At 38.1% G+C, this 27,551-nt stretch overlaps 1 protein-coding gene across 1 annotated transcript in view; it reads right to left on the bottom strand.

Annotated features, from left to right (window-relative positions):
* The window catches only part of LOC126095326 (odorant receptor 85c-like), a 53,020-nt gene that overhangs the window by 13,123 nt on the left and 12,346 nt on the right, over positions 1-27,551 (bottom strand). The window contains exons 2-3 of the mRNA XM_049910131.1: positions 18,272-18,382; positions 3,257-3,412 (exon numbers count right to left, since the gene is read on the bottom strand). Coding sequence (XP_049766088.1) covers positions 3,257-3,412; positions 18,272-18,367 — 252 coding nt within the window. The 5' untranslated portion in view covers positions 18,368-18,382. The remainder of the gene's footprint in view (positions 1-3,256; positions 3,413-18,271; positions 18,383-27,551) is intronic.

The raw sequence follows: 27,551 nt of genomic DNA, 5'->3' as shown, positions 1-27,551 counted from the left end.
TCTTCCCCACCACACTCCATATTGCTATTCACATGACAGTCACATTCTGGTTGTAGTTGCCAGTGGTAGCGGTCATGTGTGTGTGAGGTGTGCATGCTTGTGTGAGTGTGTATGTGTTTTCTTTGCTGGAGAAGGCTTTGGCCAATGAAGTGTAACAGTCTTTTTGTTGTGCCTGTCCTCTACTCAAAGGGTCCATCTTTACAGTAAGTAGCAATCTATCCTTTTCCTGATATTGTTGATATTCCAACCTGCAGTTTTCAATGTTTGATTCATTTATTACTTTTCCCCCATCTTTTATCTGTATTTTATTATGCTTTTATTTTTCTTTCCCTGTTTCCTGTTGTATGGCATCCCAGACACCTTTGCTTTTTTCTCTGCACTGCATATTATTTGTCATTATGACTTTTTTTGTACCAATCGGCACCCTTGTATAAATATTGTTGTACTTGCAGAAATTTATGGGACACAGCATGTTTCCCAACATGTGAAGTGAGTTTCACTGGCTCAGTTTCAATTTCAGTGGAAGACAGCACTCAGACTTGTTGGTTAGGAGTATGGGCATAACACCGTAAGCTCTCACTCAAAGGTCTCACACATCATGCTCTACAGAGCACTTACAAGGGAACCTACCCATCGCACCCCCCTCAGATTTAGTTATAAGTTGGCACAGTTATAAGTTGAAAAACGGAACACAGATCAATCAAGAAAATAGGAAGAAGTTGTGTGGAACTATGAAAAAAATAAGCAAAATATACAAACTGAGTAGTCCATGCACAAGATAGGCAACATCATGGATAGTGTAAGCTCAGGAGTGTCGTGGTCCCATGGTTAGCGTGAGCAGCTGCTGATCGAGAGTTCCTTGGTTCAAGTCTTCCCTCGAGTGAGAAGTTTAATTTTTTATTTTCAGACAATTAATATCTGACTGTCTGTTATCTTTTCATCACTTTTTTGGAAGTGATTATCACATCCACAAGAATACCTAAATCGGGCAAGGTAGAAGAATCTTTTTACCCATTCGCCAAGTGTACAAGTTAGGTGGGTCGACAACATATTCCTGTCATGTGACGCACATGCCGTCACCAGTGTTGTATAGAATATATCAGACGTGTTTTCCTGTGGAGGAATCGGTTGACCTATGACCTTGTGATCAAATGTTTTCAGTTCCCATTGGAGAGGCATGTCCTTTCATCTACTAATCGCATGGTTTTGCAGTGCGGTTGCAAAACACAGACACTAAACTTATTACAGTGAACAGAGACATCAATGAACGAACGGACAGATCATAACTTTGCAAAAATAAAGAAACTAAACTTTTCACTCAAGGGAAGACTTGAACCAAGGACCTCTCGTACCGCAGCTGCTCATGCTAACCACGGGATCACGGCGCTCCTGAGCGCACTCTATCCTTGATGTTGCCTATCTTGCGCATGGACTACTCAGTTTGTATATTTTGCTTATTTTTTTCATAGTCCCACACAACGTCTTCCTGTTTTCTCGATTGATCTGTGTTCCGTTTTTCAAGGCCTATCCACTGTGCCAACTTATAACTAAATCTGAGGGGGGTGCGATGGGGAGGTTCTCTTGTTAGCAATATCACTGACACGCCACTCACAGTCAAGTCGATGAGTAGTGAGAGATCCAAAGTACATGCAGAGGAGACAGCATCCACTGGAGAGAACAATACTTGAGGTATCCTTGGTATCTCTAGTACACGACTCTCAGGAGACCTCTAGACACACCCATTTGCAGCATCTTCCAATCAGGTGACAATGGTCAGAGGGATTTCTACATCTACATCTACATCTACATCCATACTCCGCAAGCCACCTGACGGTGTGTGGCGGAGGGTACCTTCAGTACCTCTATCGGTTCTCGCTTCTGTTCCAGTCTCGTATTGTTCATGGAAAGAAGGATTGTCGGTATGCCTCTGTGTGGGCTCTAATCTCTCTGATTTTATCCTCATGGTCTCTTCGCGAGATATACGTAGGAGGGAGCAATATACTGCTTGACTCTTCGGTGAAGGTATGTTCTCGAAACTTTGACAAAAGCCCGTACCGAGCTACTGAGCGTCTCTCCTGCAGAGTCTTCCACTGGAGTTTATCTATCATCTCCGTAACGCTTTCGCGATTACTAAATGATCCTGTAACGAAGCTGCTTATGAATAGCAACTAACTTCTCCCATACCCAAGAACAGCATGCACAGTGGGGCTGCATTGTGGCTGGTGCAGTATTTTGCAGAATAGTTGACAAATAACTTTAAACTAAGCTTGCTGATTCTCTTTAAGTTATGAATCTGATATGCTACAAGTATTACCAGCAGTCTTTTAGAACTAAATCAGTTAACAGGCAAATCAGGATATCTGTTATGACAACAACAAAAACCTAATAGAAAATTTACTATTTCTGTGGAATGTTTTTGAGGTTACGGTCGCTAACAGATTTGAAAATAGCATTCATTTACAATAAATGCAGACAGTATACACTCCTGTTAAAAGAGAAAATTAATGTGACATAATATGTTAGTTTTTATAGTAACTGTTACAGTAACTGTAATGGACATGGCTGATGGCTTGCCATATCTACAAATATTACTAAATTTGAACAATTTACTATTTTAAGTTGGGTTACCAGAATATCAAAATGTTTCATATGATGGAGAAAATAGTTTTGATCTATCCTGCGATGACTAGAAATAAATTTATATTTAGTCACAGAATAAGGGAGAATTTCCAAGAACAGAATGGGAAGAATTTTTCTTTGCATTGTCATTTACCCATTGGAAGTATTACTTCATTTTTGGTCATCTGAATATTTGCATAAAACTTGTGACCATGGACATTTATCTCTATTTGTACATAACATTTTATCAACATAATCTAATATTTCCAAGTTTTTATTTGCATTGAAGTTGCTCTTATTGAGCCTTCCAGGAGGCAAATTTTCACTCAAAAATCCCCATGTGTTCTCAGTGTGTTATGCTGAAACTCCTACCAGTTTTAGAAATTTAATATTTGGAGCAATAATGAAAAAATACATTAAGTGTCAGTTCTATCTGACTATTAGTAGTTTTTTGAAGTGTTGTAAATTGTATGCAAATGACACAATTTGAACCAGTCTAGAAATTTAATAGGCTCAACTGTTTTTGAGAAAGTAATCTGATTAGTAAATTGTTGAATACCATCTGATAAGCAGGACTGCTTGTAAAATTAGTGTATTACTGGTCACATAAACACCAAATTTTTTATATATATCTAACCTGAAGGAAGGTCTGCCTGGACAGTGACATTGTTTTTCCAACTGTAATCTTTAGTGGACACGTTACTCTCAGCATGAGGATGAATGATACATTCCTGAAGCGAATATCGCACTCATACCAGCCACAGTTGTAGGCTGACTGCAACAACTTCTCACTCTGTAATATATTACATGATTATTATAGTTAATATTTATTATTATAATTATGACAGATTAAGATATTACACATAACTCAAAGGATACAAACCATAAAAAAAACTCTAAAACTTCTCAATTTGTACTAATTCTACTACTACTAATAATAAAATATTAAATTACCAATGCAGTGTTTCATATTTCTTTGAGTATGTAATGTAATCATACCAGCAAGGTGTAGTAGAAGCCAATTAAACTGTCATGTTTTGCTTATTATGTATTGGATATTGAATGCTCCAACTTGTGTGATTTATTCATGAGACATTCCCTGGCTGCTCTTGGTCTAATGGCTAGCACTGCTACCTCTAGATCCTGGGTCCGGGGTTTGATACCCAGCTGGGTCAGAGACTTTCTCTGCCTGGGGACTGGGTGTTTGTGTTGTTGTCATCTTTTCATCTTATCATTGTTGACACACAAGTGCCCTAAGTGACAACAAATAGAAAGATGTGCACTAAGTGGTCAAACTACCCCACTTGGGATCTCCCAGTCAATAATGCCATATGATCATTTCATTTCATGTTCTGGCTGCTTTTTTATAATTTAAATCAAAACTGTTAGCTTTTTACTAGCTTAGGATTTTATCGAAATTCGATGGGTCAAGTAAACAGAGAACTTTTTATTCAGCTCTTTATTTTGTTTACAAAGTTACTTTACAAAAATTCTTCAATGAATAATTATGAAATGAAACATTGATTATATATTTGTAAATCCTGTTAACATACATACTTGAAATGAATGTTCAGGCAGGCACTGATTTTGTGATTTAATTCTGATATCTGCTGCCCAAGGACTGCAGTACAAAGGTGAGATACAGTACAATCCCATTCCATCAGACATGTTGAAGTTTGCTGGGCCACATATTGTGATGAGTGCACTGTAACTGTTCATTGGTCTATTAAAGATGTCTAGGCTGATACAGAAGTGTGTCTGTGATGATTAAGCTTGCGATGACTTGGATATAATTATGAGACCAGAGGCACTGGCTGCTCAAACTTCAGGATGTCTCCAATGATAGCACATTGGCATTGTTTCCACAACTTCATATAGAGCCTAGCTTATTTTTAATATGAATCACTAGATCAGAACCAAACAATGGAAAACCCAGGATGGAATGTAACAATATTGTATGAGGAAAGTTGCTACTCACGACACAGTGGAGAAGCTGAGTCGCAGATAGGCACAACAACAAAGACTGTCACAAATATAACTTTTGGCCAGTAAGACCTTCATCAAAATTAGACGACAAACACACACATACACACTCACACAAATGCAACTCACACACACACATGACTGCAGTCTCAGGTGACTGAGGCCACACTGTGAGCAGCAGCACCACCAGTGCATGATGGGAGTGGTGACTGGGTGGGGGTAAGGAGGAGGCTGGGGTGGGCAGGGGGAGGGCTGGTAGTGTAGAGGTGGTGGATAGTGATATGATGTTGGGGAGTGTGCAGAACGAGGTGGAAAGAGGGTAGGGAAGCTATGCACAGTCGGGAGGTTAGACGGAGGGCAGCGGAAATGTGCAGAGGGGGGAGGGGGGGGGGATAGCAGGAAAGGAGAGGATTAAAAAGACTGAATGCAATGGAGGAATGAGGGCTGTGTAGTGCTGGAATGGAAACAGAGAAGGGATTGGATGGGAGAGGACAATGACTAACAAAAGTTGAGGCCAGGAGGGTTACAAGAACTTTGGATTTAGATTAGATTAGAATCAATGTTTCTCAATAAATACGTTGCCATTCGGTTAAAATTCAGTTTTGTTTTGTTTCCTAGCTCACTAAAATCAGTTCCTCTGTCCTGAGTAATTTGATAACAACTATTACAGTACACAACTAAAACAAATTAAATTTCGATGTTTGTGATTACTTACCAGCACCATCCTGCTGTAAAAAGGTCTTAGTTTAAATATTATTTCATGCTGCATTCCACTAAGTAACTTGTTTAAATTGCTCTGGGTAAAATTAATGGTTGCCTTTCACAAAACTTTCACTGAGTTATCATATACTTGAAGTGATTACCTTAGCTACATGCTATGATCTATGTGTGTGTGCCTAAATGCAATGTGGCTGTGCTGGTACATTTCTGTAAGTGAATGTGTTTCTTCTCTTTTCAGTCACTGCTTTCAAGGTCATGTTTCTTACAACATACAGTGACCTATTATTTTGTGCCTTTGTCTTTTTCTTTGAGTATTCCGAAATCAGTTAGTATGTATTTTGGAAGGAAATTATCTCATGTTTCATTGTGTGCAGTTATGTAATGATATTCTATCATTTGTCCAGTTAATCTTGGTGCAAAACAGTTTTATTACACTTAGAAATAAATCAAATGCCTTCTTAGTGTGAATAACTTGAAAGTATTTTTGCCTTGCAAAAATTATTTTGCTGTCATGCCAGTAGTGGTAACAGCTCATTGTACACTGAACTATGTGTGTTGTCTATGGCAGTTAAAGATTACCTATTATAATCTGGAGCCATATTTCATATACACATGCTGTGCTTTATGTACTAATTATGCATAATTTTAACTGTTCTGTTGCATTATTTGTATCTGATTGGTGGATAATGCATTGGTACATGTAATAGCACAGAAAATTTCATTGACTTGTGAGCATCTACACAGACATACACTTAAGAATTTACCCTGGGGATGATATGATCTGTGTGTTCTGCTGAGTTGTTGATTCCTTTTTATAAATTCATAAATGTATAAATTGGAAAACCAACTCAGTAGAACATCCATTAATCAATCACACTGATAAAAACTGGAACATAAGGGGTTAGTGAGGTTTTGCAAGCCAGGAGAGGTGGATGTGAGTGGTTTTTAATGGCAGCAGCTACATTGTAATTAAATCAGGTGAGAACCACAGAAGGGGAGAAGAGAGAGAAAGGGAGTGTGTGTGTGTGTGTGTGTGTGCGAGTGTGAGGGGGGGTTGGGGGGGGGTGAGGGAGAGAGAGAGAGAGAGAGAGAGAGAGAGAGAGAGAGAAGAGAGAGAGAGAGAGAGAGAGAGAGGGAGAGAGGGAGAGAGATGGAGGGAGAGAGAGAAAGAGAGGAAAGATGTAGAAGAACGATGAATACAGTGTCAGGGCACAGCAATGGATAGGGTGAAAAATTACCAGAAAGGTTGAGGGAGTGAGAAGTTGACAGCCAAGAGTTCTGGAATTGGTAAATGTCATATATAAAGAATAACGTAATTTTAAATGTGAACAGCCATCCAAAGATTTGCCTGTTGGTAGGAAGCCAATAATGACACTATTCATTCCTATTAAATATCTTTATAACAGGAGCTGGCTGCTGGTTTATTCTTCACTGCAAGAAGTAACCTGTGATGCTGCCTGTACATGGCAGTTAATAGGAATTACTTAATATATGTGTACCTTGCTGATGACACAATGAAAGGTTTTGTAATATTGCTTGTAGAGAACTTTCAAGACTTAATTGCAACTAATCCTCTACTGTAAAGAAAAGTGTCTCTTCCTAGCACAAAATACATTGATCCCTTCCTCTTGATATCATTGTAATTGTCCCTGCCTCATATCATAAGAATATTTTATGTAAAAATTAAATTTCTCATCTACTGTGTTTCCATTTTGTCTTTCTGTGAATTCTCCCTGAATAGTACTACTGAGTCAGCATTTACAAATCAGTCAAATTTTAATTTTCCCTTTTTGGTTAAACCTTATTCATGGGGATGGTTTATCACTGCTATTCGACCATTATCACATGACAGCCATGATCAGATAAACCATTTATTATGGGGCCCATATCCTTATCTTGAAATACAGTTAGATATTAATCGCTGTTGCACTATGTTGTTCTGTTAACAAAATATATAAATGCAGCCAATGGAGCAGGCAAATGTGAATACAATGTCTAAAAAATGAGACTGGCAGAATATGCAAGGTGTATAAGCAGAGATAGCTGAAGGGGCAAATACGAGGCTTTAGAAGCATATATAACAAGGCGAAAGATACGTACTTTCCATAGGAAAATTAGAAAGGCCTTTAGAGAGATAAGAAAGAATGGTATGAACATCAAGAGCTCAGATGGAAAACCAGTATTAAGCAAAGAAGGGAAAGCTGAAATGTGGAAGGAATATGTAGAGAAGCTATGAAAGAGTAATGGACTTGAAGGGAATATTATAGGAAGGGAAGAGGAAGTAGATGAAGATGAGATACTGTGAGAAGAATTTTATAGAACAGTGAAAGACCTAAGTCAAAACAAGGCCTCTGGGATACACAACATTCCCTTAGAGCTACTGATAACCTTGGAAGAACCAGCCATGACCCAGCCACTTCAATGTATGAGAAAGGTGAAATATCCTCAGACTACAAAAGGAATTTAATAGCTCCACTTCCAAAGAAAGCATGTGCAGACAGATGTGAATATTACTAAACCATCAGTTTAATAATAGTAATAATAATAAATAATATAAATAATAATAAATAGAAACAATAGATCACATCACAAGCGGATGTACAATACTAGAAAATACAGAATACACCAGAAGACATGACAATGTAGCAAAAATAATACATCAGCAACTTGCCATACAACATAAACTAATAAAACAACATGTTCCCACATACAAGTATGCACAAAATGTACTGGAGAATGATGAATACAAATTATACTGGAAGAGAACCATTATAACAGATAAAACAACACCACATAACAAACCTGACATCATACTCACCAATAAAAAGAAGAAATTAACACAACTAATCGAAATATCCATACCCTATACAACAAATATACAGAAGATAACAGGAGAAAAAATTGAAAAATACATCCAACTGGCTGAGGAAGTCAAGGACATGTGGCATCAGGATAATGTTGACATTATACCAATTATACTATCAACTACAGGAGTCATACCACACAATATTCATCAGTACATCAACGCAATACAGCTACATCCAAACGTATATATACAACTACAGAAATCTGTAATTATTGTTACATGTTCAATTACCCGAAAGTTCCTAAATGCAATGTAACATATACCGTACAGTTAAAAGGAAGTCACGTTTGATCAAGGTCTGTGTCACATTCCATTTTTAACCAGACATAATGTCTGTGAAAGGAAAGAAATAATAATAATAGCTTTATTCAACATCAAATGGTACACTGCACATGTACAAAGAAACAGTAATTATTAAAGTTATTTGTACAATACACAAGACACATTCTTCTGAATATGTCATAATTTACAACAAAAATTACAATAAGATGTTTACTGATTTCTATTCACCTAATTTCACAAAGCATTTGTTGTTCTTCATATAAGTATGGTACTGTAGAAAGGGTGTTTTACTAAAAATTTCTTAAACTGATGTTTCAGTTTACTTGTAGGAAGAGCCATGACTGCACTAGCCAGTGCATTAGCTAACTTTATACCTGCGTACTGAGCCCCCTTTTCGTAAAGTGCTGTTCTATGGCTGCCAATGTAAAATCTTTCTTTATTTATAGTATTGTACTGGTGGAAATCTGAATAAGTGTTTGGGTGCAGTCTTTTCACAAGCAATATGGCTTTTAGAATGTATGTGTTTATATCAGTTAACACCTCTGTTTTTGGAAACAAGTTGTGACAAGATTTTCTATATTTTGCTCCACAGATTATTCTCACACCCCTTTTTTGAAGAATGAGTAGCTTATCTAGATTAGCTTTGGTTGTTGCCCCCCCAAATTTCAATACCGTAGTTCAAGTGAGAGGAGAAAAGAGCATGGCATGCAGTCTTTAGGACTACAGTGTCTTTACAGAACTTGCTAATAGTACTGATTGCAAATATATTTTTTGACAACTTAGTTGCTAGGGAGTCAATATGTGTGTCCCATTTCAGGTTGCTTTGGATTGTTACACCAAGGAATTTTACACTAGACTCTTTCTTTACCAGTTTGTTGCCCATGTATAATTTAATTTCATTATTCATACTACTTTTGTTAAACTCCATCAAACATGTTTTACTGGTGCTTACATTTAAGTGGCTTTCATTTAAAAACTGAACAATTTCTTTTGTCACATTATTACACTTGGCCTCTAGTTCATTACATGATTCCTTTTTACACACAATGGATGTGTCATTGGCATACAGAACAATTTTGGAATTTATAGTACAGTATTTAATATCATTTACATAGATCAAGATCAGAAGGGGGCCCAACACCGAGCCCTGGGGCATGCCATATTTTATGCAAGTGATCTCTGATGTGTAGACACCACTTTCCATTTTAAGTAGAACAAACTGTTTTCTATTGCTCATATAACACTTTATTAGGTCATAAGCAGCGCCTCTAATGCCCATGTTCTATAGCTTGTCTAATAGGATGTCAACATTCACACAATCAAAGGCTTTTTCCAGGTCTAGGTATACACCTGCCACATGTTCCTTGCTTTTGATACCCCCTAACACCTCTTCAATTAGTTGAGCAGCTGCAGTGCTAGTTGATTTACCTTTTAGGAATCCATTTACATTTTCAAACATCAGGTTTTGTTTGTTAAGAAAGTTTATAATCCTGTTGTATATAACTTTCTTAACTATTTTGGAAAAGACAGGAAGGATTGAGACTGGTCTGTAGTTTTCTATTTTGTTGATGTCACCTTTCTTAAAAATGGCTGTTACCTGTGCTATTTTTAGTCTGTCTGGAAAGGTGCCTGATTCTGTTTTATTGTTGACTGCTACAGACAGAGGTATAGAGACATTTTGGCTACAGGCTTTTAAACCTTTTGGCTACAGGCTTTTAAAACATTAATATTTAGGCCATCATGCCCAGCTGAATTAGAGGGTTTTAGAGAGCTAATGACGCCCATTGTTTCTGCACAGTTTGTGGGGTCTAGATATATACTATGGTCACATGTATTACCTTTAAAACTGTAGTGCATGTTTTTATGTTTATCATTTATGGCTTCCCCTAAGGAAGAAAAATATTCATTAAAATATTTACGATTTCCAGTCGGTCTTTTATGAGTATGCCATTGTGATTAATAGTAAAGTCCATACAGGATTTGTCAGTGCAGGTTCTAAAACTGTTAAGACTGCCCAGATGCCAGCAGTTACATTGTGTGTTTTTTGAAGCTTATTTGCAACCTAGTTGCTGCTGGTCTGTGTGAGTAAGTCCTTATAGTGCTCTTGATATATTTTGAAGGCTTCCTTTAGCTCAGGAATCTCTCTATTATTCAGCATTGCAATGTGGAGCAGTTTTAATTTTTCCCTCACTTCAGTGGCATTACTATTTACCCAAATATTTTTATTTATATTTTTTGTTTGTTTCGTTTTTGTTATTACAACTGGCATGTGGTATCAAAGCACTAATAGAAGTCAGCAGCAAAGCTATCATATGAAAAGCTATTATTTTTGAACCATTTTATTTGTGCTAGCATGCAGTTTAGTCTATTTATGTTGCCATTATACATTATTCTTTTAGTTACAAACTGTTGCTTTGTGGTGACAGTGGGGGCCTCATGGAGCTCCAATTTAAGCTGTACTGCATGGTGATCTGAGATGGCTAGTTTTAAAACCGATGCACTGTGGGATAGGTGGGTCATGTTTGTTATTATGTTGTCAAGACATGTTTTACTATTACCAATTTCTCTAGTGGGTTCCTGAATGAGTGGGGTCAGGTTAAATTCATCACACAGACAATGTAACTTTTTGCTGCTGACATCATTTGTTAATAAATCTATATTTATATCCCCTGTAACTACAATATTTACATGACCATTTGGCCCAGAAAATGTTGTGTCTATATATACAAGCAAGTCAGAAAGATTTACCAAAAAGGTATCTGTATTTACTGCAGATGGCCTGTAAACACCGATAACTGTTATGTTATCTCTACCCCACTTTAGGTTTATTGCAGCAAATTCTCAGACTCCTTCCAAGCAGAAGGCACTCACATCAATAACATTAAAATTACTTTCATTTACAGTGAAAATTGTTACACCTCCCCCAGTCTTGTCTTTTCTACTGAAGGCTGTGCAGAATTTCATACACAGTGGTTGATTAATGCTAATCACAGCTTCATTGTACCATTTCTCAGTTACAACTAATATATCGGGTTTGTCAATCCGTGAAATTACATCTAGATCATTATGCTTATTTCTAAGACTACCAAGATTCTGGAGTATGATTTTAAGGCCGAGTTTTACCTGCTGGACCTTATAGGATAATTTTGGACTATCAATGAGGCCAGCAGGCTTTACAAGTTTCCCTGGCTTGCCAGCGGTGGCTGGTGTTGTGGCAGGTTTTGTTGAGGTGGGTTGTATCACCCTATGGCAATGGACTTCTTTTCATCACTTTGTGAACAATGTCACCTGACTTCCTCAATAATTTTGCTACTAACAATCTTTTTGCCTCTTTTGTTCATGTGCAGACCATGAGATGTGTGCAGCTCCCTTTCTAGACAGCTGACATCTACTAGAGACACATTCTGAAATTTACTACATAGAGCTTTAATCATATCATTTGTTTTATGAACTTTCCAGTTCACAATAGACTGTTTCATAAGATCATGCCTCTGTGGAATGTTGACAACAATTGTTTTAGTGTCATTTAACTCACCCAGTACCATTTTCATATGTCTAATTGCATAATTTGCTTGATTTTTTGCTACATCTTACGAACCTCCCATAATAACGACATAGTCATTGGATGAGAAGGAGTCACAATCCTGCATGCATGGCTTCACCACAGCAGAAAGAGGGGCTCCAGGCTGGATTTGGCCTACAGCTGCAAAGTTGTCTTGCACATTTGCAATGTTTTGCGCTATTTCACATCCATGGCTGTCTCCATATAATAGAATCTGGCCCTGCTTGTGTTTCTGATTGTCGTCGTTTCTTCCGTTTTTCTCTAGGGACAATTTCTTGCATGTACTTTCACAGATTCCATTTCCTTGGACAGTTTGTTTATGTTCAGTTTCACGTTTTGCACACGTGTTTGGGACTTGGTGTTTTCTGAACTTATCACTGACAGTTTTTTTGCTGCTTGAAGGATTACTTCTAGTTTGCATGCACTGAACATGTTCTTGTTCCACTATTTCATTGAGAATTTGAAACCTGTTTTGAGTAATGACGGCAGGAAAGCTTTTCTTGGTTTTTAGTTTAGGCCTACAGTCATTCATCAGGCACTGTTGTTCAAATTCACACACCGTCTCATTTAAGAGAGTAACTTCAGCCTTTAGGCTCTGGATTTCACTTACCATAATGCCAACTAGTACAGATAATTCACACCTACAGTCACAAATTTTTGCTTTATGATAATTATCTGAGTTCTTAACGCAGCACTGACTACAGTTCCAGCATGTTATAAATTCATAGTTGCAAAATATTGACACGAATAATTTACAGAAGAATGGAAACCTGGTAGCAGGCAACTACAGGGATGATCGGTTTGGAGTCCAGAGAAAAACTGATACATGCAAGTCTAGAGTGACCCCAAGACTTCTTTCAGAGGAAAGGTTAAGGAAAAACTAACCTATGTTTATAGTCATTGCAGACTTAGAGAAAACTTTTAACAATGATAACTGTAATACACTCTTTGGAATTCTGAAGGCAGCAGGAGTGAAATACAAGGAGTGTATTTACAACTTGTACAGAAAACAGACAGCAGCTATAACTGTAGAAGGGCATAAAAGGAAAGCAGTGGTTTGAAAGGAGAATATAAGATGAACATAAAAAAATGAAACAATGGAGATGAAATGTAGTCAAATTAAAGCAGCTGATGCTGAGAGAGTTAGGAAACACCATGTCAAACAAATGTTACAAAGAGGTTTAGACATAAGTGTGCCCTTGGAAAAGGTATTTTTTGATCCACATGTTTATGGCAAAGCACATCACTTGCCATTTGGTCAGACAGAGGAGACAGCAATGTCAGGTGCACTGATGACAGGTGATATCTGTGGACCTTTCAATGAATCTTTTCAGAACAAGAGATATATGTTTGTGTTCAAAGACAGCTACATGAAATTTTGGTACTACTATAACATAAGGCAAAAATCTGAAGTTAAGGATACTTTGAAATATGTTCTTCAACATTCAAAGATGCTGGATCATTATAGTCAAAGAGCAGCTAAGAGGCAATGGTGGAGAATTTGACAGTAAAGAAATTCAGGACATACTGCATGAGGAAAGTGTTCTCAGGAGCTGAGAGAACCTTACACATCACAGCCAAATGATGGAAGTGAGAATGAGATGGCAAGAGCCTGCAAGTACCCAAATAAAGAAGCTAATTTTCCAGCAGCTGTGCGGGCAGAATTGGTTGGGGTGTCAGTGTACATTCTAAATCAAACTGCAAAATCGTCTTTTGAAGGAATTAGTCCAAGCTGTGGTCAGTCAAGACGTCAAGAATAATCAATTTATGTATAATAGGCTCTTCATGGTATGCCCACATCCTGGTTCAAAGTAGACAGAAAATGGATAAGAATGTTGTCAAGGGTTATCTCATGGGGTATGATGGAAACAAGTGTTACAGAAGTTGGGTGGAAGAAGGAAACAAACCCATTCTCATCAGAAATGTAATCTTCCATGAAGGGCCTGCAAGTTGTGAAGAACCAGTCAAATTACTATTGCAGAATACTGAGCAAAGTAATCAAGGAAAATATGCAGCTGAACAAGATGAGGCAAACTCCAACAATGCACTCTGGAGAATCAGAGAATGAAGGGGACATTGCTGATACCAGAGAAGGGGAACTCTTTATCCAGCCTCATCAATAGTTGCAAAATTGCTTAACATTAATGAAACTGTCATGGCTACAAGTCTCTGTAATGCTCACTGGAGAGATGATTAATGAAACAAATGAAGAGCCAGAATCATATAAAGAAGCTGTAAGTAATACACAAAGTTTCCATTGGAAGCAAGGTATGAAAAACAAAATGACATCACTACAAGACACTCTTTTAAAGACTAATCTCAGTGGAAGTAACGAGAAATAGAAAACAAGACTTGTCATCAAGAGAAAACTTAATTGCTCTTTATGCAGACAGTGGGTTAGTTATGGCAAGTGATCAGCAGGATGCAAGAAAGTTTGTTGATGAGTTGAAGGCTGGGAATGCAAGATCACTGTGAAACCGGCATCAAATCACTGTGAAACCAGCATCATATTTCCAAAAACTTGAGATAAAGTGCTTTAATGATGGTGCAATCAAGATAAGCCAACAAGCTTATGCAAAGAAGATACTAGAGCATTTAAGTTTTCAAGGCTGCAAATCTGTCTCAAAATTAATTGTAAAATAACCACATACATTACAAGCAGAATGAAAGAATGCAGGGAAGAGCAACTTTTCCTATTAAGAGGCACTTGGAGCACTGATCTACCTGATGCTTGGAATGAGACCTTGACCTGCCTTACAGGGTGAGCTTCTTGTCTCGAACTCTTGACTTGGCATCTAGAGAAGATGAAGTAATACTAAAGCAAGTACTCTGGTATGTAGTAGGTACATGTGACCTAGACACCATCTGTTGTCCAAATTTATGGAGCGGCATATTAGATTGCTACAGTGTTGTGGGCTTTGGAGAGTGCAACAATACTGATTAGATTAGATTAGATTAGATTAATACTTGTTCCATAGATCATGAATACGACACTTCGTAATGATGTGGAACATGTCAGGTTAATAAAAGATGTCTGTACGAGATATTACATTAAACAAAATATTGCATGACACTAATGTTTAAGTTGGTTTTTTTCCCCTCCCTTAATTTATATCTAAAAATTCAGCCAATGAGTAGAAGGAGTTGTCATATAGAAATTCTTTTAATTTATTTTTAAATGTTGGTTGGCTATCTGTCAGGCTTTTGATGCTGTTTGGTAGGTGACCAAAGACTTTTGTGGCAGCATAATTTACCCCTTTCTGTGCCAAAGTCAGATTTAACCCTGCATAGTGAAGATCATCCTTTCTCCTGGTGTTATAGCTATGCACACTGCTATTACTTTTGAACTGGGTTGGATTATTAACAACAAATTTCATAAGTGAATATATATACTGTGAGGATCCCTATATCCTTAAATAGATGTCTGCAGGATGACCGTGGGTGGGCACCAGCAATTATTTTGATTACACGTTTTTGAGCAATGAATACTTTTCTACTCAACGATGAATTACCCCAGAATATGATGTCATATGAAAGCAGTGAATGAAAGTAGGCATAGTAAGCTAATTTACTGAGATTCTTATCACTAAAATTTGCAATAACCCTAATAGCAGCCCGCCGCGGTGGTCTTGCGGTTCTAGGCGCTGCAGTCCGGAACCGCGGGACTGCTACGGTCGCAGGTTCGAATCCTGCCTCGGGCATGGATGTGTGTGATGTCCTTAGGTTAGTTAGGTTTAAGTAGTTCTAGGTTCTAGGGGACTGATGACCTAAGATGTTAAGTCCCATAGTGCTCAGAGCCATTTGAACCATTTTGAACCTAATAGCATACGTAGCTAAACTCAGATGTTTCAGCAGACCATCAATGTGTTGCTTCCAGTTTAACCTCTCATCAATGGACACACCTAAAAATTTTGAAAATTCTACCTTAGCTACAGACTTCTGTTCAAAGTCTATATTTATTACTGGAGTTGTGCCATTTACTGTATGGAACTGTATATCCCGTGTTTTATCAAAATTTAAAGAGAGTCTGTTTGCTGAGAACCACTTAATAATTTTGTGAAAAACATCATTTACAATTACATCACTTAGTTCTTGGTTTTTGGATGTTATTACTATACTTGTATCATCAGCAAAAAGAACTAACTTTGCATCTTCATCAATGTGGAATGGTAAGTCATTAATGTATATCAAGAACAGTAAAGGACCTAAGACCGAACCCTGTAGGACCCCGTAACTGATAGCCCCCCAGTTTGAGGAATCAGCTGTTGTTTTAACATTACATGAACCACTTATTTCAACTTTCTGCATTCTTCCAGTTAAGTATGAATTAAACCATTTGTGCACTGCCCCCCTCAAACCATAATGATTTAGCTTATCCATGATTTACACAATCAAAGGCCTTTGAGAGATGACAAAAAATACCAATGGGTGATGTCCAGTTATTCAGAGCATTTAATATTTGATCAGTGAATGTGTATATAGCATTTTCTGTTGAAAAGCCTTTGTGAAAACCAAACTGACATTTTGTTAGTACTTTATTTTTACAAATATGGGAGGCTACTCTTGAACACATTACTTTCTCAAAAATTTTTGATACAGCTGTCAGAAGAGAGATTGAGTGGTAGTTGTTGACATCCGACGTATCCCCTTTTTATGCAATGGTTTTACAATGGCATATTTCAGTCTATCGGGGAAAACACCCTGCTCCAAAGAGCTATTACATACGTGGCTGAGAATCCTACTTATCTGTGGGGAACAAGCTTTAAGTACCTTGCTGGAAATGCCATCAGTTCCATAAGAACTTTTACTTTTCAGTGAGTTTATTATTTTACTGATTTCAGAGGGAGAGGTTGGTGGAAATACAGTTGTTTCAAACTGCACAGGTATGGCCTCTTCTATTAGTAGCGTTGCCTCTTCTAGTGAAGATCTAGATCCTATTTTCTCCACAACATTTAAAAAATGATTATTGAAAATATTTTCAATTTCTGATTGTTTGTTAGTACACTTGTCATTCAGTTTTATAGCACTAAAGTCTTCCTGTGCTCTTGGTTGCCCTGTTTCCCTTTCAATAATATTCCAAATTGCTTTAATTTTATTATCAGAGTTACTGATCTCAGACATGATACACATGCTTCTGGACTTTTCAATAACTTTTCTTAGTACCGCACAATAGTTTTTATAATATTGAACAATTTCGGGGTCAGTACTCCATCTTGCTGTTAGATACAGTTCTCTTTTACGGTTGCAAGATATTCTTATTCCTTTAGTTAGCCAAGGTTTTTTATATGTTTTCTTGGAATTATGTTTAACTATTTTCTTGGGAAAACAATTTTCAAATACCCTTAAAAATGTATCGTGAAATAAGTTATATTTCAAGTTTGCATCAAGCTGAATGTTTGACATATGATGTAGATATTACATATGGAGGTGGTACTATCTCCGGGCTTAGTCAAAGACAAGCAATGACTCCACATCTACAACAGAAGCAGAGCAGGTAGCTGTAACAGTCTGTATAGACTTTTTAGAGGAATGAGAAAGCTAATGGAAATTAAAGTCATTAAGGTTGACAATCAGTCAACAGTGAAACTTGTACAAAGTCCCAAGTTCCATCATTACGTAAGACTTATAAAGTATTTTTATTCATCTGAGAACAGGTATTGGAAGGTGGGTAAGGCATTCAGCATATCTCAACTGAGGATCAGTTGGCAGATTTACTGACAGAGTCCCTGGCAAAACCAAAACCTAGTTTTTTATGTCATAAAATTGGTCTTCCATCTCTTTTCTCTTAATTAAGTAAGACAAAGTGTTACTGGTATATATTTATACATTTAATTAAGTATTGAAAGAGATTGGCAACACTTCTGTTATGGATTCTTTGTAGAGACAAGTGATGCACCTGTGTTATTTATCAAAGTATATTTTTGTACAGTGTGAAGTAAACAAAATGATCAGTGCAATGGTTAAATCTTTCAACAAGTAAATGTAACAATACCATCCCAAACCAAGACAATAACAAATTCATTTCTTAGGTTTTACAAGGAACAGAAGAAAATGTCTGCACTACAGTAACTCCAAATATGTCCCATGTTATGAAGAACAACTAATTGTTGATAACAACTTTATCCCCACAGTGGTGATATTAAGCTGTGGTGAACATTATCTCTCATTAATAAGTATAAATTATATATTGGTGAGCTTTTTGTTATGAGTTACAACCATAATTAAGCACTAATACATACCTCATCAGCAATCATTTGGCCAAAAAAGCAGTACATTCCACTTTGGCACAAGATAACTGGGATCATACAAAGTGTCTTGATTGCTGCTACAGGCATATCATTCTTCAGCAACTGTCAATAACGAAGAGATCATGCGAGTATTAGTAAACAAAAATGTTAAAAGCATTATTCTTTATTTGTATATCTGTTAAGGATCAGTTTAAATCTTGCACTTCCACACTGTGTGACAAATGACTACATACACACTACTAAGCAATCTCTGTGTGTCATTGTTAGCAGAATTGAACAACATATTCAGAATACTTCAATTCCATGTCAGCTGCAAATCATGATACCACATGTTGGTTACTGTGCAGGTAAAATACAGTTAGTTATCTGTTTTGTGTGAATAAACTTCACTGCGATAAGTGAACAAAATCATCATGGATGATACTAAGCATCTGTACTGCTGTCAGCATAGAGACTATCATTATTTATGGTTGTTGTTCATCTTCTGTTCTTTTTTCATCCTATACTTGGATAATAAAGTTCATTATTGAATACTGAACAATATTTGTAGTGAATGTGAGAATAAGATAGAGTTCCCATAATGGTGACCCCAAAAAGGAAAAAGAAACAAAGAATAATAATAAAATGTATTGTCAAGCCATTGATGCAAGAACCAGAAATCTGAGTTGTAACAGAACAAGGCTTCCCACTGTAACATGGATCACCATCCCTGACTTTTAATACTCTACAAAGTGACACGACAGATGTAAATAGAGAGCACAAACACATGACACAGAAATGTTAAGCTTCCTGTGCTGTGGTTGATGCAACCTCAAAAGATTTGTCACAGCTGAGAACATGGTAATTAGACTCCATGAAAGGTGCTCAAAACTTTATGCACATTTGCAGGCCAGGAAATTCTACCTGAACAGTCTTTACGTGTATTATGGCTTTGTGAACTTCTAGCCACCATCCATACTGTCTTTTCATCACTAACAGACATACCATTGCAAGATTTAGCAGACACCATTGCAAACAGCTTAAGTGAGGTTTCAGTATGTGCAAAAATTAGCAGCAGTTGAGACAAGGATGCATTAACAGGCAGAGAAGTGGAATCAGATGCCATTGGTCCTGTAATATACACAAGTACTTCTCACCAACAGTATACATTGACCAAAACCATCATTTAGCAACTATCAGCAAAAGTGGCAAAACTAAACATGCAGGCAGCAACACACGACAGCAGCTATGAAGTCGCAGTTTGAAAAATAGGAAGACTGCCACACGATAAACTCGCCAGTATGGTGGTGCTGGTATCATAGGCATTTCAGCAAAGCAGCGTGTCAATGCACACAACCCTATGATTACCCAAATTTCAAACATGGGTATTAACATCCATCGACAACAACACAAGTGTCTGGGCCACAGTTTGGGAAGAAGAAGATATGCAAATGCCATGTTAACAACAGTCAAGCAGTCACATCGATTGTTTAATACAGGACCTGTTACCAGGTGTCAAGTTTCATATCAATATATGTTCAAAAGTCAGTGTCTATCCAAGGGGTGCCAGTGAAACACCAATGCCAACAACGCAACATATATTCATTGCACCCAATGATTCCAGGATTGCTACCTACAATTAAACATGTTTAGCACTATACCTGGATCCAAACTTTTGTGATATCAAATATTCCTCATCACATGATTGGGGCAGACTTTTACAGCATTACTGGCCTGGTCAACCATCTGTTAGTACCAGTGCCCACAAAACGATTATTCCCTACTGTGCCTCCTACATTAGGTCTAACACAATACGATACGCCTGTGGCTTTCTGCACAAAGCCGTACAGCTCCTCTAATGCATCATCTTTACTGGACTGTATTGATTAATTTCCATACTCACAACGATGCAGGGTACACATATGTGTCATGCAAGAAGAACCCTGGAAGTTACAACAATTCATGTACTAAACGGCGTCATCTGAAGAGTCACTTTTCATATTGTACTCCTGGACATTCCAGCACTCCTTGAATCTTTCTGTACCACCAGGAAAAACTCATACAATGACCAGCATCACATGACACAAGGTCAACCAGTCACATTCCGCCTGCAGTGTCTGCATACAGGGAAGCTACTTGCAGCATGAACAGAGGTCGACTGACTACTGAAAGCAGGTATAGTGACTAGGTGCGAAGTCAGTGGGCCTCCACATAGTTCATTGTTGTTGTTGTTGTCTTCAGTCCTGAGACTGGTTTGACGCAGCTCTCCATGCTACTCTATCCTGTGCAAGCTTCTTCATCTCCCAGTACTTACTGCAACTTGCATCCTTCTGAATCTGCTTAGTGTACTCATCTCTTGGTCTCCCTCTACAATTTTTACCCTCCACACTGCCCTCCAATGCTGAATTTGTGATCCCTTGATGCCTCAGAACATGCCCTACCAACCGGTCCCTTCTTCTTGTCAAGTTGTGCCACAAACTCCTCTTCTCCCCAATTCTATTCAATACCTCCTCATATGTTATGTGATCTACCCATCTTCAGCATTCTTCTGTAGCACCACATTTCGAAAGCTTCTATTCTCTTCTTGTCCAAACTATTTATCACCCATGTTTCACTTCCATACATGGCTACACTCCATACAAATACTTTCAGAAACGACATCCTGACACTTAAATCTATACTCGATGTTAACAATTTTCTCTTCTTCAGAAACGCTTTCCTTGCCATTGCCAGTCTACATTTTATATCCTCTCTACTTTGACCATCATCAGTTATTTTGCTCCCCAAATAGAAAAACTCCTTTACTCCTTTAAGTGTCTCATTTCCTAATCTAATTCCCTCAGCATCACCCGACTTAATTCGACTACATTCCATTACCCTCTTTTTGCTTTTGTTGATGTTCATCTTATATCCTCCTTTCAAGACACTGTCCATTCCATTCAACTGCTCTTCCAAGTCCTTTGCTGTCTCTGACAGAATTACAATGTCATCAGCGAACCTCAACGTTTTTATTTCTTCTCCATGGACTTTAATACCTACTCCGAATTTTTCTTTTGTTTCCTTTACTGCTTGCACAATATACAGATTGAATAACATCGGGGACAGGCTACAACCCTATCTCACTCCCTACCCAACCGCTGCTTCCCTTTCGTGCCCCTCCACTCTTATAACTGCCATCTGGTTTCTGTACAAATTGTAAATAGCCTTTCGATCCCTGTATTTTACCCCTGCATTTACAGAATTTGAAAGAGAGTATTCCAGTCAACATTGTCAAAAGCTTTCTCTAAATTTACAAATGCTAGAAATGTAGGTTTGCTTTTCCTTAATCTATTTTCTAAGGTAAGTGTAGGGTCAGTATTGCCTCACGTGTTCCAACATTTCTACAGAATCCAAACTTATCTTCCCTGAGGTCAGTTTCTACCAGTTTTTCCATTAATCTGTAAAGAATTAGTGTTAGTATTTTGCAGCTGTGGCTAATTAAACTGATAGTTCAGTAATTTTCACATCTGTCAACACCTACTTTCTTTGGGATTGGAATTATTATATTGTTCTTGAAGTCTGAGGGTATTTCACCTGTCTCATACATCTTGCTCACTAGATGGTGGAGTTTTGTTAGGCATGGCTCTCCCAAGGCTGTTAGTAGTTGCAAAGGAATGTTGTCTACTCCCGGGGCCTTGTTTCAACTCAGGTCTTTCATTGCTCTGTCAAACTCTTCACGCAGTATCATATCTCCTATTTCATCTTCATCTACATCCTCTTCCATTTCCATAATATTGTCCTCAAGTACATCACCCTTGTATAGACCCTCTATATACTCCTTCCAGCTTTCTGCTTTCTCTCCTTTGCTTAGAACTGGGTTTCCATCTGAGCTCTTGATATTCATGCAAGTGGTTCTCTTTTCTCCAAAGGTCTCTTTAATTTTCCTGTAGGCAGTATCTATTGTTGTGACTTGGCAAAACAGCCAAGCCACTGTGATTGGTAGCCGAAAGGCACGCGTTTAAGCTCACACAGGCTGGCATGAGGTCTGGACAGTTAAAGGGATTGAGACTAGCAAATAAAGTACGTAGCTGATTGAATACTTAACTTTAATTCATAATTGGTGAACATCGGTCTGACGGTACATGCATCACAAGATAAATAGCAAATGATAATGGCGCCTTGCTAGGTCGTAGCAAATGACGTAGCTGAAGGCTATGCTAACTATCGTCTCGGCAAATGAGAGCGTAATTTGTCAGTGAACCATCTCTAGCAAAGTCGGCTGTACAACTGGGGCGAGTGCTAGGAAGTCTCTCTAGACCTGCCGTGTGGCGGCGCTCGGTTTGCAATCATTGACAGTGGCGACACGCAGGTCCGACGTATACTAACGGACCGCGGCCGATTTAAAGGCTACCACCTAGCAAGTGTGGTGTCTGGCGGTGACGCCACATCTATCTCACCCCTAGTGATAAGTGCCTCTACATCCTTACATCTGTTCTCTAGCCATCCCTGCTTAGCCATTTTGCACTTCCTGTCAATCTCATTTTTGAGACATTTGTATTCCTTTTTGCCTGCTTCATTTACTGCATTTTTATATTTTCTCATTTCATCAGTTAAATTCAATATCTTTTCTGTTACCCAAGGATTTCTATTAGCCCTCATCTTTTTACCTACTTGATCCTCTGCTACCTTCACTATTTCGTCACTCGAATCTACCTATTCTTCTTCTACTGTATTTCTTTCCCCCATTCTTGTCAATTGTTCCCTAATGCTCTCCCTGAAACCCTCTACAACCTGTGGTTCTTTCAATTTATCCAGGTCCCATCTTCTTAAATTCCCACCTTTTTGCAGTTTCTTTAGTTTTAATTTACAGTTCATAACCAATAGATTGTGGTCAGAGTCCACATCTGCCCCTGGAAATGTCTTACAATTTAAAACCTGGTTCCTAAATCTCTGTCTTACCATTATATAATCTATCTGATACCTTCTAGTATCTCCAGGATTCTTCCATGTATACAACCTTCTTTTATGATTGTTGAACCAAGTGTTAGCTATGATTAAGTTATGCTCTGTGCAAAATTCTACCAGACGGCTTCCTCTTTCATTTCTCTCCCCCAATCCATATTCACCCACTATGTTTCCTTCTTTCCCTTTTCCTACTCTCGAATTCCAGTCACCCATGACTATTTAATCTTCGTCTCCCTTCACTACCTGAATAATTTCTTTTATCTCATCATACATTTCATCAATTTCTTCATCATCCGCAGAGCTAGTTGGCATATAAACTTGTACAAATGTGGTAGGCATGGGCTTTGTGTCTATCTTGGCCACAATAATGCATTCACTATGCTGTTGGTAGTAGCTTACCTGCACTCCTATTTTTTTATTCATTATTAAACCTAATCCTGCATTACCCCAGTTTGATTTTGTATTTATAACCCTGTATTCACCTGACCAAAAGTCTTGTTCCTCCTGCCACAGAACTTCACTAATTCCCACTATATCTAACTTCAACCTATCCATATCCCTTTTTAAATTTTCTAACCTACCTACCCGATTAAGGGATCTGACATTCCACGCTCCGATCCATAGAATGCCCGAACGCCATTCTTCATAAAAAAGGATAATTCCTGGAGGAAATGTGTAGATTATAGTGGCTTAATAGATCCACCATTCTAGACTGCTACTCTCTACACAACAAAATGGATTTTAACAGCAGTATCAGTAACACAAAAATATTCAGTGTGATAGGTACACCAAGGCATATTCACAAATTCTCATGGAGCCAACTGTCATAACAAAAACTTTGGTGACCACACCATGTGGCTTGCATGAGTACCATTTGATACCATTTGACCTCAGGAATGTTGCATAAACTTGACAACAGGTCATGCACTAAGTGTTTACAGAATTACCATTTGTTTTTTGCTACATGGACAACATTCTTGTATTTTCTGATACATTAGAACAGCATGCAGCATACCTGTGGCAGATTTTCATCTGCTGACAAGAATATGGCATAATTATTAATGTAGCAAAATGTGTATTGGAAAAACGCAGAGTTAAGTTCCTGGGATATTTGGTCTCCCTTGCCGGATTGTCACCATTACCTGTGTGGGTCAAATCAATATGACAGATGCCTCTTCCTCCAGCTTAAAAGGAACTTTACAGATTGTTAGGCTTGCTGAACTGTTATTGATGACACCTGCCTTGCTTAGCTACAATGTAAGAGCCACTCATACCATTAATCACCAGCAAGAGTACTGCAGGAAATTCTGGTTGCTGAAGCAGCTTTCCAGGACCTCTAGAAACATCTAGAACAGGCAACACTGCTGGGACAGCCAAGATTGAATGCCCCTTGACACTTAAAGTAGATGCAAGCCAAACACCAGTGGGAGCAGCTTCGTAACAGATAGTCCAACAGCAATTTGAAGCAGCAGCAGTTTGAATTTGTTGGTGACAGGACATCTGCTGCATTCTGGCAGCATCTCCAGAGTCCAAGATGGCCGCCGAGTAAGTGACGCCAGAAACCATTTCCACAAAAGTTAACGACAACAAATTAAATACATGCATTAGTGTATCATTTAGTCTTGCTGTTAAAGGTTTGACTTTTCTTTGCGTATTTTTTTCAGAAAACACGAAAAGATCGTAACTTCGCGAAGTCGCGCTTAGGCTTAAATTTTGTAAACGTGTTTGTTTCTTGTTTCACGGTAATTTAACTAATTTCTCGGTAACAAATAAGTAAACTACCGTAAATAGCATATAACTTCATTGTTTTAATACAGATTTCAGAAAAACAGCGTAACTTTATATCACAAACTTGCTTATATACATTTGTTTATAGGCGTAATTCTCATAACGTTTTTGGAGAATCAAAGTTAAAGTATCTCGTTTAATTGTCCTTTTTTTTCATTCCATCGAGTGAAATATAAAATAAATAGCGTATACCTTCATTGTTTTAATACAGATCTCAGAAAAACAGCGGAATTTTAAATCAGAAACTTGCTTATACACATTTGTGAATAGGCTTAATTCTTGTAACGTCTTTTTTGATTTTCGGTAATTTAATTGATTTATTCTAGCTAAAGTATTATTTTTGCCATGAGTGAGAAGTGCCTGACTTGCCGTAGAATTATTAGTTCCGGGATTTGGTGTGATGGATGCAGTAGTTTTTTTCACTGGGGGGACTGCACTGGCGTGGGTGTCGGGAAAGTGGATCAGGCTCATCAGTGGTTATGTAGGATTTGCAGCAGAGATAGGAAGATAGTGGAACAAGAGGGGAAAATTGCTGCCCTTCAGGCTGAGATAGATCAGGCTAGGGAAGAACTGGACAGGTTAAGGAGGGAGAAGGGCAAAGAGAGGTGGGAAGCGGCAACAGGTAGCAGAAGGAACAGGCCTAGAACTAAGTCTGACAGTTTTGTGGTGAATGTCAAAAATAAGTTTGACCTGTTGCTTCAGTTAGAAACTGATGAGCCTCAAGCAGAGGTAGGTGTAGACAGGACACAACAAACTTTCAATAGGAAATTGAAAAAGAATGTAGGAAAGCCATCGAAAAGGAAGAAAGTTTTGTTGTTAGGCAGTTCTCATGCCAAAGGTGTAGGCCAACTTCTGCAGGAGGAATTAGGACCAGAATACCAGGTCACAATTTTTTTCAAACCGAGTGCTAGTCTGGATCAGGTGACAGAGGATTTAGGTTCACTCTGTAAAGGATTTACCAGGGAAGACACCGTGGTTATTGTGGGAGGGCCAGGGAACAGCATCGACAGAGATCCTGGGTACAGTATAGAGTGTGACCTGGTAAAGATTGCGTCGGCAATGAGACACACCAATGTTGAGTTTGTATCTGTCCTGAGATGCCATGACCAGCCTCATTTGAACTCTTCTGTTGGGAGAGTTAATTTGGAGTTGGAACGGCTGCTTGGGTCGGGTGCGGGGGCTCATATTGGTGTGGTTCCTGTTGATTCTCTCAGTAGGTGGGACTACTATACCAGGCACGGCCTACATCTCAACAGGAAAGGGAAGGGGAAACTGGCTGGGGTAATAGCAGGAAATTTAAGGGGGGAGGCACTGCCATGAATGGTAAAATACCAGTGGTTACAGGTGTTGGAGCAGCACCTTTTTTAGGATAGGTAAGACAGAAAGATGTCAAGTTCTACGAGAGGTCAGAATTGAAACAAATCTTCAGTTTAGGAAAGAAATTAAACAGCACAATTCTAGCACATTGGATCACCAATCACAGCTGTCAATTATAAATTTTCACCAATCACCAGAAATTTTATCTCCACCAAGTTGTATCTCAGTCCTAGGTAATTGCATTGATGAATTAAAGTCACCCAACCCAGTTGACATAATCTGCCTCTCTGAACACCATGTGACCACTGGTATAGCAACTAGGCCTAAGCACAATGAGAAACTCAGACAGGAGAGTACTGCAAATGTTAGAATAAGGAAAGGGTCTCATAAAAGTATAATTAAAAATAATGTAAGTATATTTCATCAAAATATTGGGAGTTTAAAGAATAAAATAGATGAGCTTCTGGTTTGTTTAGAAGATCTAGAAGTTGAGGATGAAATAGATATACTATGCCTGTCTGAGCATCACATTGTTACTGATATGGATAAGGTAAATGTAAGTGGATATAAGCTCTCTGCACATGTAATGAGAGAAAATATGGAGAAAGGAGGAGTAGCCATATATGTCAAAAGTCATCATTGTGCAAAAAGTATAGCAACAAAAACGTTTTGTGTAGAGAAACATATAGAAGTATGTGCCTGTGAGCTTAAATTAAATAAAGGCACATTTATAATTGTAACTGTATATAGGTCCCCATCAGGAAATTTTCATCTATTTCTGAAAAATTTGGACTCCTTGTTGTGCTATCTGTCAGACAGGGGGAAGCAAATTATTATTTGTGGGGACTTCAATGTAGATTCTCTGAAAGAGGGTAATAGGAAAAATGACCTTGAAGTATTACTCGGTTCTTTCAATTTGACACCCGTTATTGATTTTCCAACTCGGGTGGTAAAGGATAGCAGCTCACTGATAGATAACTTCTTTATAGACCAAGATAAGTTTAACCAGATAAATGCTCAGCCTGTTGAGAATGGTCTTTCTGATCATGGTGCACAGCTAGTTACAATATATGACATAGCTCCATTCAGCAATACTAAACAGTCGTACAAAGTAGTACGTTCAGTCAACGATTTAACAATTGCAAATTTCAGGGAAAGCCTACAGCAGTTAGACTGGGATGAGGTGTACCGTGAACCTGATGCCAATTTAAAATATAATTTATTTCATGTCATTTTTGTAAAT

This window comes from Schistocerca cancellata, chromosome 8 (genome assembly GCF_023864275.1).
Source record: "Schistocerca cancellata isolate TAMUIC-IGC-003103 chromosome 8, iqSchCanc2.1, whole genome shotgun sequence".
Lineage (NCBI taxonomy): Eukaryota > Metazoa > Arthropoda > Insecta > Orthoptera > Acrididae > Schistocerca > Schistocerca cancellata.
This window is presented reverse-complemented; position numbering and strand designations above follow the sequence as displayed.